The sequence below is a fragment of the Gopherus evgoodei genome, chromosome 6, assembly GCF_007399415.2.
Source record: "Gopherus evgoodei ecotype Sinaloan lineage chromosome 6, rGopEvg1_v1.p, whole genome shotgun sequence".
In the NCBI taxonomy this organism is placed as follows: Eukaryota; Metazoa; Chordata; order Testudines; family Testudinidae; genus Gopherus; species Gopherus evgoodei.
The window spans coordinates 31,584,236-31,598,330 of NC_044327.1; the positions used below are offsets into that span (position 1 = coordinate 31,584,236).

Consider the following 14,095-nt stretch of genomic DNA (forward strand, 5'->3'; position numbering starts at 1 on the left):
GAGACCTGAAGGATTTCGTCCATAAAGCTGTAAAACTTGTACCATGTCCAGGACTCCATAAATTTTTCATCTGGGGACCTAGAGCCAGAGGATGTTTGATTTAAGCTAATGCTGATGACCTTGTGGCAGCTGGAAGTATGAATGCTGTATTGGAAAATGTGATAGGTGATTGGATTGGAGCAGTGCATTAAAGCACTGTCCTCTGTCTCTCTCAGCATGGTAGCAGCCCCTAATCCAGTCCAGACCCCGCAACCAAAAGTGTCTGGTGAACAAAGAGCCAAAGGAAAACAAGCTTAAGTTATATCTTCCTGGTCAAAGGCGGGAATAGTTTAAAGAGAGCAGTTCAACCCCTTAAATGTCACCAACTCAAAAGACTTTTCTCAATTTAAAATGTTTTATATATTTAAAAAAATCCTTTCCTGTTTTACAAATTACACCCTCACTTATAAAAGCCAAAATAACATTAGATTTAATTTACTTTTCATTATTTATTGGTAGTTGGGAATTTCATTCAGCTTCGATGATTGATTGAAATATAATAGCTGGAAGCAACATGGTCCAGGGCACTGAACTGAGCATCAGAATTGCTGGATTGTGTTCCGGGCTCTGCCACTGCTCAGTTGTGTGGTTTTGGACAAGTCCCTTCACCTCTCCATGCCTCCATTTCCTCATCTGTAGAATGAAGATAATAAATCTTCCCTTCCTTTTATAAAGTGCTTTGAGACCCATGGTTGAGAAATGCCATATAAGAGCTAAGTGGTGGTATTTGCAAATGCTTAGTTAGCTTCTACAGTCTGCTCCTGCTTGCCATTGACCTTAATAGAAATTTTGCCATTGATTTCAATGGAAGGTATCTTGTGTCTCTAGTCCATAATGCTTTCAGGTTTTCCCTAGCACCAGGCCGCTATGTATGGGCTCCAGTTGTACCAGCATAAAGTTATGGCTTTGTTTTCTATTTATAATATACTCATTTGGAATTAAAAATAAATAAATGCAGGGAAACATGTCTATTGGTCTTAAGTTATGTAAAGACTTATCTTCACAAAACCTGCTGGTAAATTTGTGGCCAAATTTGACTCAACAATGTCCCTGTGTTACAGTATGAAAAAGGGAATTGTTCCGTGCAGACTAAGAAACAAGATAAGGAGATATTTGGTAAATGCTGATAAAGTACTTGGTGCTGCACAATACACAGAAAATTATGGAGGCACTTTAGCATATTTCTCATTAAGGTTGCATAGAAATTTGCATATAGGACCTGAACCAAAGCCCTTTGAAGTCAGTGGGAATCCTTCCAAGGATTTCACTGGGCTTTAGATCAGGCCCTTGAAGCAGGAATAAAATCCTTCTCACACTTCATTATTTAAATATGTAGACAATTTCAGTTGTTACTCACAGTAAATGTAAGAGCAGACTGGATGAACATGTATTTATCCAACAGTTATCCTCAAACACAACAAACCCTGCTCCATAATTCTTTGCTATTTAATTTGTCCTTTTTTAAAAATCTTTAGTTGCTAGATTTTCTCTTTATTAGACTTACCCTAAGACTAACTTTGCAGAAGGCAGAATATACAAATGCAGGCATCTCCACACCAAACCAGGCTTGCCCGCAACCTTTCCTGCCCACAAGAGCGCTGAGTGTTTTGCCTGCAATGTGTAGAGCTAATGTATCTCTGAAAAACCAATGAAAGGCCCTAGAGTCACAGCAGCCAGCTTTGCTCACAAAGGGGTGTCCTCTCTTTAGTGCCCTGACTTAGTTTCCTGGAAAAGCAATTCTTGTGCAAACAGAGCTAAGTGAAAATGTAGTAAAAAGGGCTCTAGTTCAGGGGCTTGCTATCTCTTGAAACACTCCTAGAATCTTTATTAGATTGGCTGAAAATGTTTTCATCTAGAAGAGTCAAATTAGCAAACTTGTTATAATCCCAGGTATGCAAACATTTACTGTTAGGTACTGATTGCTCTGAATTGCAGGACCAACTGCATGCAAATCCTACAGGAGTTGTACTGAAATAATTGTTTTGGTTTCTTTTACTTTGTAATAGTGAGTGGTAAATTTGAGTCCTTGTGGATAGGGGGAAACAGTAAATTTGGTATATCTTGACTTTAGTAAGGCTTTTGATACTGTCTTGCATGACCTTCTCATAAACAAACTAGGGAAATACAACCTAGATGGAGCTACTATAAGATGGGTGCGTAACTGGTTGGAAAATAACTACTATCTGGGAATGATCAGTGGTTCACAATCATGTTGGAAGGGCATAACCAGTGGGGTCCCACAGGGATCAGTTCTAGGTCCGGTTCTATTCAATATCTTCTTCAATGATTTAGATAATGGCATAGAGAGTACACTTAGAACTTTGCGGACAATACCAAGGTGAGAGGGGTTGCAAGTGCTTTGGAGGATAAGATTAAAATTAAAAATGATCTAGACAAACTGGAGAAATGGTCTGAAGTAAATAGGATGAAATTCAATAAGGACCAAGGCAAAGTGCTCCATTTAGGAATGAACAATCAGTTGCACACATACAAAATGCCTTGGAAGGAGTACTGTGGAAAGGGATCTCAGGGGTCATAGTGGATCACAAGCTAAATATGAATCAACAGTGCAACGCTATTGCAAAAAAAGCAATCATCATTTGGGATGTATTGTAATCAATACATGAGAAGTAATTCTTCTCCTCTACTCTGTGCTGATTAGGCCTTAACTGGAGTATTGTGTCCAGTTCTGGGTGCCATATTTGAGGAAAGATGTGGACAAATTGGAGAAAGTCCAGAGAAGAGTAACAAAAATGATTAAAGGTCTAGAAAACATGACCTATGAGGGAAGATTGAAAAAAATGGGTTTGTTTTGGAGAAGAGAAGACTGGGCGGGTGATGGGGGGGGACATGATAACCATTTTCAAGTATGTAAAAGGTTGTTACAAGAAGGAGGAAGAAAATTTGTTTTTCTTAACCTCTGAGGATAGGACAAGAAGCAATGGGCTTAAATTGCAGCAAGGGAGGTTTAGGTTGGACATTAGGAAAAACTTCCTGTCAGAGTGGTTAAGCACTGGAATAAATTGCCTAGGGAGGTGGTGGAATCTCAATCATTAGAGATTTCTTAAGAGCGGGTTGGACAAACACCTATCAGGGATGGTCTAAATAATACTTAGTCCTGCCTTGAGTGCAGGGGACTGGACTAGATGACCTCTCGAGAGCCCTTCCAGTTCTATGATTCTATGAAGAAGAGAGAAGCCGCTCGGGAGAGTGAATTGAGCTACTGAGGTGTGGGGAATGGGCCTGGCAGGAGTCAAGCAAAATTAGGTGGGTGATAAGGGTGCATTCCCATGATGGTGATGCTGACATCCTGCTATGTCACAGCTGTGGTAGGGTTACATGAATCTTCAGGGGTGCTGTCCCTCTGCACAGGGTTCTGAATATGTACTAATTGCCTTGTACAGAATATTACTGTGATGGGTTGGATCACAGAAACCCCCCTTGGATCTGCCAACTGATGTGCCAAGACTACCTCTGCTCCTGTTTTCCCTACAAGCTCAGGACTTCAGCACCCTGTCTTGCTGAGCCAGACACTCCCGTTTGCTCCAGCACAGACCGAGGGTCTGAATTACTTGCCCCAAAGCTGCAGGCTGAAAACAGCTCACAGAAGTGTGCTTGTCTTTAGCACTCAGAAGCCCAACTCCCAGTTGGGTCTAGACCTAAATAAATCCATTTTACCATGTATAAAGCTTATGCAGACTAAACTCATAAATTGTTCGCCCTCTATAACACTGATAGGGAGAAATGCACAGTTGTTTCCTCCTCCAGGTATTAATACATACTCTGAGTTAATTAATAAGCAAAAAGTGATTTTATTAAATACAGAAAGTAGGATTTAAGTGGTTCCAAGTAGTAACAGACAGAACAAGGTAAGTCACCAAGCAAAATAAAATAAAATGTGCAAATCTATGTCTAATCAAACTGAATACAGGTACTCTCACCCTCAGAGATGCTTCAGTAAGTTTTTTTCCTCAGACTGGACACCTTCCAGGCCTGGCACAATTCTTTCCCCTGGTACAGCTCTTGTTCCAGCTCAGGTGGTAGCTAGGAGATTCTTTATGATGGCTTTTTCTCTTTGTTCTGTTCCACCCCTCTATATATCTTTTGCATAAGGCGGGAATCCTTTGCCTCTCTCTGGGTTTCTACCCTCCTCTCCCCCCACTGGAAAAGCACCAGGTTAAAGATGGATTCCAGTTCATGTAACATGGTCATGTGTCACTGTAAAACCCCAAGCCTTCATTCATCCCAGTCTGACTCACAGGAAGACTGGCTTGCAAACTGAGCCCCAATCAGTTGTCCTGGTTGATGGGAGCCATTAAGATTCCAAACCACCATTAGTGGCCCACACTTTGCATAATTACGATAGGCCCTCAGAGTTATATTTCATATTTCTAGTCCAAGATACAAGAGTGGTACATTTATAAAATAGGATAATCACACTCAGTAGACTATAAGCGTTGTAATGATACCTTACAAGAGACCTTTTGCATGAAGCATATTCCAGTTACATTATATTCACTCATTACCATATTTTTATAAAACCATATAGACTGCACAATGTCACAGTTACAACCAACTTAATGAACACTTGCTAATTAACTTTAGTAAAATGCCCTCAAAAATATTTGTTTTGCTTGTCTTCATGAAGTCCATAGTAACAAAAAAGGGCCTATTTCAGTAATGTAATTGGGGGAAGAAAAAAACAAACAGAACGTCCCTGGCCTGGTGTGTGTGCGTGTGAGTGATGTAGATTGTTCATTGCAGTGATTTGTTTCTCCCTCTTCCCCATTTCATTTCATTTCATTCCATTCCATTCATTTGCATGCTGGTTCATTCCTTGGGGACATTACTGAGAGTCAAGCAGTCACCTGAACCTGATAGCTTTTTATTTTAGACTTGGAGAAAGCTTAGGTTCAAAGACACTTTAAAGAGTCCATATTAATAGTCGCCGCACTGATCATGCTTGATCCCTTGTTCCTGGTGAGCAGAGGTTGACACCACTACAAAGATTTGTGCTTGGTCTCTGGTCAGTAAGGTGCCTCCTGTCTGTTTTTTGGTGATTCCTTTGACTGATTAAGAAGTGACATTGACAGGCACCAGAGGGAGCTCTCCTCTGTCAGAAAGACAGCTGGCCCCACTCTGGGTACCTCTGAAACTAAGGGAAGTTGAGGGCAAAAATGGACTGGGAGAGCAATCCATGGGGCTCAAAGGCCATGCATTCATTCCTCCAAGGAAAGAAAAGTTATTAAAGGAATCAGCCTCTAATTCTGTTTTATACTATACAATTGAAAGCCTTCAGCATCTCTATTTATTTAGTCTGTTGTGCTTGTTGTTTTATTTTAAATGATGACCTTAAATTGTTTTTCCTGCATATACACATTTGGAACAGCAATTAGTCTCTTACACACCCTAGCTCTGTAATTGTAGATATAATTAGGAATATTAAAGAACTGTAACTCTAGAAAGGAAAGTCTTGTATTAAAGAGTCTTGCCATTTTTGTTTTTATTAACATTAAAAGGTCAAAATTACATATGCCAGATGTGGCTCACTCCCTACCCCCCCCCTTTATATATTACTTAATATAAGGCTTTAATGTTCAGTTTACCATTAAGAAATCAAACTTGATGGTTTGGGATTTGGCACTTTCAAAAGCATTTGTGATGATGATGCAGAAAAATCCTTCAGAACTTTTATGATAGGGATGGTGGTGACTGAGTTAGGTCATAACATGCCAGATCAAACTTGACTAGACAAAAGAGAGTGCAGAATGATGCAACCCCTGGTTTGGATTATACATAAAAAGAACACAAATGCACACATGCACACATACAAATTCCATTTTATTAGAATGCAGACATCCTTACTTGACCATATATCGTACACTGACAACTACCTGATGGGTAGGAAAGGATGAGTTGTTAATGCCTGCTGATTAAACAGCACAACTGCTGATGTAAACTTAGTACAATCCTGGCAGTCAGATTGCTGTGATCTATAACAGACATAAATAGATTGCAGAGGCACACATTGCAAAAACCAAATAGGGTTTTTTTTTAATGATATGGGCAAATTTTGTTCTGATGACTCAAAGGACAGCTCAGCACTATGTAAAATAAAGCCTAAATATATCAATTTGATGCTAGAGAAGGGCCATTTGAAAATTTAATTGTTCCAAAACACAGTTCTTTTTGTACTTCAAATTTTAAGTTGTTTGTTGATTTTCATTCAGGATGCTGCAGTTTTTCCCAAATCAATATAGTATTTTATCAAAGTGCAGTTATTCATCAGGGAGCTAAACAGCCGGTGCCTTTGTACACACACATGTGCACCACTTTGATAAATGATTTACAAAAACAGTTTTAAAAAGCAGAGAAATGTGGGGTAAGAATTGATTACGGGGGCCTCCCATCCTTTCTGCCTTAGAGAAAACAAATCAGTAGTGACTGTTTTGTCAAAGAGGAAGTAACCAGTTGGTTCCCCCGGGGCAGATGTGAGCATATGCATTCTCCCAAATCTTCATAAAACTGGTGGTCTTCTGTTATGTTTTGTTCCTGAAAGATGCTAAGCACCCATCCGATGTGCTGAGCCTCCTTCCCCTGATTCCCACTGACTTCAATGGAAGTGAAGGGCAACCAGCTGGGATGCACAGCCTACCTAACCCCAGAGCCAGCAGGTTTAAGCACAGTGCCAGTGTAACCTACGCACCTTCTGGGTGTGGTGTTCTATCCCATCTATTGGCACCGAGACCACTTAAAGAGAGAGCAATTAATGAGTCTGCTCTACAGCCTTAGATAACAGCCATGCTGTAGAGGCTAATGGACTAAGCTCCAGAGGTCCCACATTTGATCCCACGCACCGGCAACGAGGGTCTGTCGGTGTTACACTAGCAACCTAATTCTTTTACCATCTCAGCCACTTCTGGTCCTGATAGTGCTATGCACTTCTTCGGCATTGTATGCAGTTATTAAATGGGTATATACCATCTTGTCCATTTTGAGACTCAATGATATCCCTAGTACCACACAGCAAATCAACATCAGTTAGAGTTTCTTCTAATTATTATGTTAAAAGATACACAAGATGTTGCCTCCTCTTCTCAGGATCGTGGCTACCACCAGTGGTAGAGCAGAGTCTAGGACAAGGACAGCTAGGCTACTGGAGATGGGACAGCTTCACAAGTTTCCCAGTCTTCCAGTTTGGACTGTATGGGTGGGAGTTGGCCCTATGCAACAATCTGAACTGTCTCCTGAAGCATTTGATATGCTGCAGAGCCAGCATGTGTTACTTTCTGGGTCTTGCCTGGGTTAGACAACCACTGATATTTTCTGCTGGATCAAACCCTTAGTTTTAACAAATTGTCAAACAAAATTCAAAAGACGTGGTTGCTGCATGGAATCAGTATACACTGGCTTTTCTGTGCTTATAGTACTCGATAGAGAAAATAAACAGTGATTTGTCTGATTCTTTCACCTGACTTATTTAGTATCATTCAGTTCGCATCTGTAGCTCATTGCGATTCCTTTGTACCCATGTGGTTGTCATGGTTGTGTGGGTAACTTCCACCTAGCTCTGGAAAAAATCCGCATCTGCCTTTTCTCTCTGTCAGATCAGACAGACAATCACAGACATACAGGGATACTCTTTGGGGAGATGGGTTATTATGTCTTCCTGACTTTTGATGTGAAACCTCTTTTCCCCCCTTTTACTGAGCCCTGTGTAATCTGTCTTCTCATTTATCTCATTCCACCTAAGACCGCACAGCTGAGTGGATCTTTTTCGTTTAAGCATCATTGTTGATCTTGATTTTAAAGAGGAAAAGTAAATTCTCCCCAGTGAATTTTGTTTCTGTGTGTTCAAACCAGAGACCTTCTCTAATGGCTTCCAGCATGATACCGTACTAGTCCCAGGAGTGTGCTGGGCTCTTGTGAACTAAGAAAAGTCTTTCTGAAGAGTGTGATTAATGGACCATCCCAGCACAAGGAATTAGATATCCTGTTTCTGACATACAGAACTAAATGATATGAATCCATACAAGGGGCCTCTCATTTGCTGAGGAACCTGTATTGCTACAGCTGTATTTTTTCTGTTGGGAATTTACCTCAGTGTTTACTCTAATTAGAAGAGACCAGCATACTCTCAGTGGACCAGAACTCTTGTGGCCTCCAACATATCCTGCAGCATTTTCATTTTCTTCTTTCTCCCTTCATGCAGTTCAAGATTTGCTGTGATTTGTTATCATGTTTCTGTCCATCTATGGAGGGCAGGGGAGAAACCCGCAATACAGATTCTGCTGTTCAGTTCAGCTTGATTTCTCATTTTTTTTTTCATTCCTGTTTTTCTGTCTAGTCCTTTTCTCTTTGTCAGTGCCTCTTGATTTTTTGAGGGAGAAATAAAGACAGAGTTAAAAACAATTAGAGTCCCAAAAATTAAAATTGGGCAACTAGTTGACTATATGGAAAAAGAGAGAGAGAGTGAAACATTTAAAACTAGTCTGGATAAAGCACTAGAAAACTCACTTCAGGGAACAATCTTGCACTGGCAAGGGGAAGGACTAGGTGACCTAATAAGCCATTTCCATTTCTGACTTGTGGGTCAGATTCTCCACTGTGCTGTGTCCCCTTTGCACCATGGCACTGGTGCAGAACAGCCCTAGCAACACTGACTCAGTCAGCCCTGTCAATAACACCCAGACTAGGGAGATTCTCTAGTGGCGCAGCAGCTCCCATGCTATCCCCTTCCCAGCTGTCGGTGTAATAAGGAGCATCACTGGGGGAAAGGGTGTGGGACCAGGGCTTCCCTGTGCCCTACAGTCCCTCATTGTTGTCAACCCCGTGGGGTCATTATCAGCCAGGCACTCTGCTTTATGCCAGGGGACCAGTCCTGCATACAGATCACCCAAGATGGGGAGAAGGAGCACAAAGAATGACTTTAGTACACATGCGCACACATTCCTCCTGAGTGTCAGCATATGCACCTTAGCCACCACCAAGAACCTGAGCCTATAATTTAAAATACAATCAGATCCTAAGTAGGATTCTAAACTGTATGTGCAAATCCAAAATTTAATTAAATAAAAGGACAAGTTTATAATATATAACAGCACCACAGTAAAGAGAGAGAATATGAATGCGTTACAGATAGAATAAGAGATACTCCTGGCACAGTAAAGAATTACACCTGCCTGAAAGCTTTAGTTTGCTCTAGCTGAAGTATTTTACTTCCTTGTACATGTTAAAGTAACATTGATAGTTGCATGTTTCTTTTATGCGCATGTGTTTCTCTGTGGTACAATCTGCTGTCTGTCAATGCTACTACAGTGTCTAGCCTTTCATTGTCTTGAAGCCACTTCCCCTTTTAAGAGTGTAACCTTGGGTACGTCTTCACTACCGGCCGTATCGGCGAGTAGCAATCGATTTCTCGGGGATTGATATATCGCGTCTCATCTACATGTGTTATATCGATCCCCGAACGTGCTCCTGTCGACTCCGGAACTCCACTAACGCGAACGGCGGTAGTGGAGTCGACAGGGGGAGCCGCGGACGTCGATCCTGCACCGTGAGGACGGTAGGTAACTCGATCTAAGATACTTGGACTTCAGCTACGCTATTCACGTAGCTGAAGTTGCGTATCTTAGATCGATCCCCTCCCATAGTGTAGACCAGCTCCTTCATTGGAGTGAGGCAGAGGAAAGGTGTGTTGTTTTAAATCGGTAAATGCCAGTGGATGATCTCCTGGTGTTGTGAAGTTCAGTCCAGGTCCTCTGTATGGTAGCTCTCCATAAATTTATTCAATAGCAATAACACTTCTGTTCCTTCATCATTACAAAACACAAGCTGTAAAGCACCATGGACCCAACTTGCTAACTGTGTGAGTGTAATTTCTGGCAATGGTTCAGACTGAATCCCGAAAAGGCAACATTCTGTTTGTGCCTCTCAGTTTTTAATTACAAAATGCCTCTGGTATTTCATGTAATGTATGGTATTTACAAGATCCTTACAGCAGAATGAGTGTTAGTGTCGCAAACCATGGCAGCTTTACCATTATCATTACATCTTTTTCAGGTTCGCTATGCTGGTGCTGCTGACAGCACGGTACAGTTTATCTTCTATCAGCCCATCATTCACCGATGGAGGGAAACTGATTTCTTTCCTTGTTCAGCATCCTGTGGAGGAGGTAATATATAGTGTGTGTGTGTGTGTGTGTGTGTGTGTGTGTGTGTGTGTGTGTGTGTGTGTGTGTGTGTGTGTGCGCGCATGTATGAGAGACAGAGAGAGAGAGATCCCACCTACTAGATAGCTCAGACCTGCTCAGTTATTTGTGACTGGGGCCTTTTAGTGGCTAGTCTACAGAAAACTTGAGCACGAATACTACTGCAGGTAAGGGAGATTATTCTGTCACTTCAATGGTGGTAGCCTGTATTTTTGGATTATAAGGTCCTAAATTCTATCGTTGCTGAAACCTTTGAAGTCTATGTGGTCATAGTGAATGATGCAGCTATCAAATAATGGCCCAGATTCAGTGGTATAAACCTGGTGTGATGGCTGCTGTTGATAAATTGTAGTCAGTTGCTTGACCTCAATTTTCCTTGTTTTAAAATATACTCAAGATGCCAAATAACCAATGTCAGCCAGGTTTATCACTCTAAGCCAATAATAATATAGTATAGGGGGAAAGGTTCTATATGATACCAGTCTCCGGGAAGCCGTCTTGTGCAGCACTGTTACATTATAGCATTATGTGCTTCCCAAGTTTCAAAGTTCAGCTGGTGTTATTTATATGATGATTTTACAAATTCTAAATCTCTTTACTAGGGCTGTCGATTAATCGCAGTTAACTAACATGATTAACTCAAAATTAATTGTGATTTAAAAAAATAATTGCAGTTTTAATCACCCTTTTGAGCAATAGAATACCAATTGAAATTTATTAAATGTTTTTAGATGTTTTTCTACATTTTCAAATATAGGAATTTAAATTAAAACACAGAATACGAAGTGTACCAGTGCTCATTTTATATTATTATTTTTATTATAAATATTTGCATTGTAAAAATGACAAACAAAAGAAATAGTATTTTTCAATTCATCTCATATAAGTACTGTAGTGCAATCTCTTTATCATGAAAGTCTAATTTACAAATTAGATTTTTTTTGCTACATAACTGTACTCAAAAACAAAACAATATAAAACTTTAGAGCCTACAAGTCCACTCAGTCTTACTTCTTGTTTGTATTCCCCTTCATGCTTCGGCTACCATTCCAGTGGACATGCTTCCATGCTGACGACGCACCAATAAAAAAATAATGTTGTAATTAAATTTGTGACTGAACTCCTTGAGGGAGAATTGTATGTCTCCTGCTCTGTTTTACCCACATTCTGCCATATATTTCATGTTATAGCAGTCTCGGATGATGACCCAGCACATGTTCTTCATTTTAAGAACATTTTCACTGTAGATTTGACAAAAGGCAAAGAAGGTACCAATGTGATATTTCTAAAGATAGCTCCAGCACTTGATCCAAGGTTTAAGAATGTGAGAAGGACGAAGTGTGGAGCATACTTTCACAAGTCTTAAAAGAGCAACACTCCGATGTGGAAACCACAGAACCCAAACCTCCAAAAAGGAAAATCAACCTTCTGCTGGTGGCATCTGACTCAGATGATGAAAATGGACAAGCATTGGTTCACACTGCTTTGGATCGTTATCGAGCAGAACCCATCATCAGCATGGATGCATGTCCTTTGGAATGGTGGTTGAAGCATGAAGGGACATACGAATCTTTAGCGCAGATGGCATGTAAATATCTTGTGATGCATATATCTTGCAACAACAGTGCCATGCGAACGCCTGTTCTCACTTTCAGGTGACATTGTAAATAAGAAGTGGGCAGCATTATCTCCTGTAAATGTAAACAAACTTGTTTGTCTCAGTGATTGGCTGAACAAGAAGTAGGACTGAGTGGACTTGTAGGCTCTAAAGTTTTACATTGTTTTATTTTGAGTGCAGTTTTTTTCATACATAAATCTACATTTGTAAGTTCAACTTTCATGATAAAGAGATTTCACTATAGTACGTACATTAGGTGAACTGAAAAATACCATTTTTTACAGTGCAAATATTTGTTATCCAAAATAAATATAAAGTGAGCACTGTACACTTTGTATTCTGTGTTGTCATTGAAATCAATTTGAAAATGTAGAAAACATCCAAAATATTTAAATAAATGGTATTCTATTATTATTTAACAGTGTGATTAATTTTTAATTGCTTGAGATTAATGCATGCAGCAATTTACAAATATTTCCTAAAGTCTAAACACATTCTTATAAACTTAACATCTATTTTAACAGTGCTAACATGCAGGTGAGTCAGACTAGTTTCCAGCTATGCATATGTCACTGTTCAGTGAGGCCTGGGGCCTTGGCATCAGCTGGCACCTGGTCTGCCAGTGTCCCAACTAGTACTAAAGGTATTTCCCTAGCTTGTACTAAGTCACAATGATGTGTCTTGATTTTTGACAAGTTTCCTGTCTTCTTATGCCAAATGCTCACTTCTGTAAATGCAAGGAGTTATGAGATATTAAGCATAAGTGAATAGGATTAAGTCAGTTTAGGTTATATCACTGTTACAGTATTTGTACTTAATGTTATTGATACTCAATGCATACATACATACATGGTGTGCATAATACATATTATAAAGTAGTTAACAGCTCCAGTCTTCCCTTGCTGATGGCCTAGGGATGTGACTAAGGAAAACAGAGCATAGCCAGGGACTTCCTTTTCATGCTGATCTGTGGCTGCTCTGTTGGGCCCCTTAGAGCTGTTACTCCTGGAACCAGTGTGCCATTCAGCAGCCCCAGAATCTTGGGAGTGCAAAGGTCTTCTTTACTCTCCCCTTCCAGAGCTGTACTATGCATGCCTCAGCCAGGGCTAAGGATATGGGCCTTTGTATGCAAGCCATCGTAACAATTAGTTTATCTTTCTTCTTTTGGGCTCTTGAGTTTGTATTTGACAGTGTTTGGAAACTGACTTTCCTTTGCCTTCTAACCCTCCTGATGAAGGCAGAAAAATCCATGTTCCTGGCAAAATGCTCTCCAGATTCCTGACTCTGGAACAACTGAAGAAGAGGCTGTCAACAGAATCATTCCAGGCTTTTGCCTAGTGCATCCCAAGCCAGGGATCTGGGGAAGTTAGACTATTCTGTGTTGATTCTCTTAATCAGTGCACACGTGATCAGTTTTGTAGCTTGATATTAAGCCTCAGGGCTTTAATTCAGGGAGTTCCCAGTAACCTGCTTATGCCTGGTCCAGTCTTTTCCCAATTTGAAGACCAACAATGAAAACAAAAACTATAAGAGAAGCTGTCTTGTCAACACGTGATACTATGCAGCAATGTCATCATGACACCAGTAATACATATAGTGACATCAGATTGGAAAATCTTGCAGCTTTACTGCTTTTTTGTTCTTCTCATAGTTTCTACACTGCATTTGTGCAAAACTAATTTACAAAGTTGATTGTCACAACTGTTTATAATTAGATACCAAAAGGTATAAATCCTTGCTGGCCAATCTGTCAAACAGCTTTGATGACAGCCCCTTTTCTAGGGAGGACAAGAATTCCACAAAGGAGAGGGTGTCACCACAGCTGCTGCTGCTGCTATAAAAGAATGAGGAGGATGAATGAGGCAAAGGAGGGCAGGGGAAAGGTTCACCCAGAATGAAAAGATGGACACTAACCTGCAACTTAGATGCTTGGAGAGTGAGTCGACAATCAGGTCCCATGGTATATGATATTGGCATTGGGCCCAGGTGCAGTACCTCTAGACACAGATCTTCTCCTGCCTGGGTGAGAGGGAAGGAGGTTATCTGTGGCAGTGACTCTCTTCCTTCAGCTACTACAGAAAAAGAGGGCTGAGGGGATCCACAGCATCCCAAGCCCAAAGGGGAATCCACCCAAGAATTATTGGTGCTCTAGTTTTTGCTGAATCAATACCCCATTGGTGACTTCATTGAGGGAGCTCCAGGGGCAGGTTCTGACAGAAACTAAGGGA

General features: G+C 40.6%; 1 protein-coding gene across 4 annotated transcripts in view; it reads left to right on the top strand.

Annotated features, from left to right (window-relative positions):
• ADAMTSL1 (ADAMTS like 1) overlaps positions 1-14,095 on the top strand; it is a 692,925-nt gene that overhangs the window by 516,985 nt on the left and 161,845 nt on the right. For all 4 annotated transcript variants that reach the window (XM_030566852.1, XM_030566853.1, XM_030566854.1 and 1 more), the window contains one exon: positions 10,102-10,213. In XM_030566852.1, the coding sequence (XP_030422712.1) occupies positions 10,102-10,213 (112 nt within the window). The remainder of the gene's footprint in view (positions 1-10,101; positions 10,214-14,095) is intronic.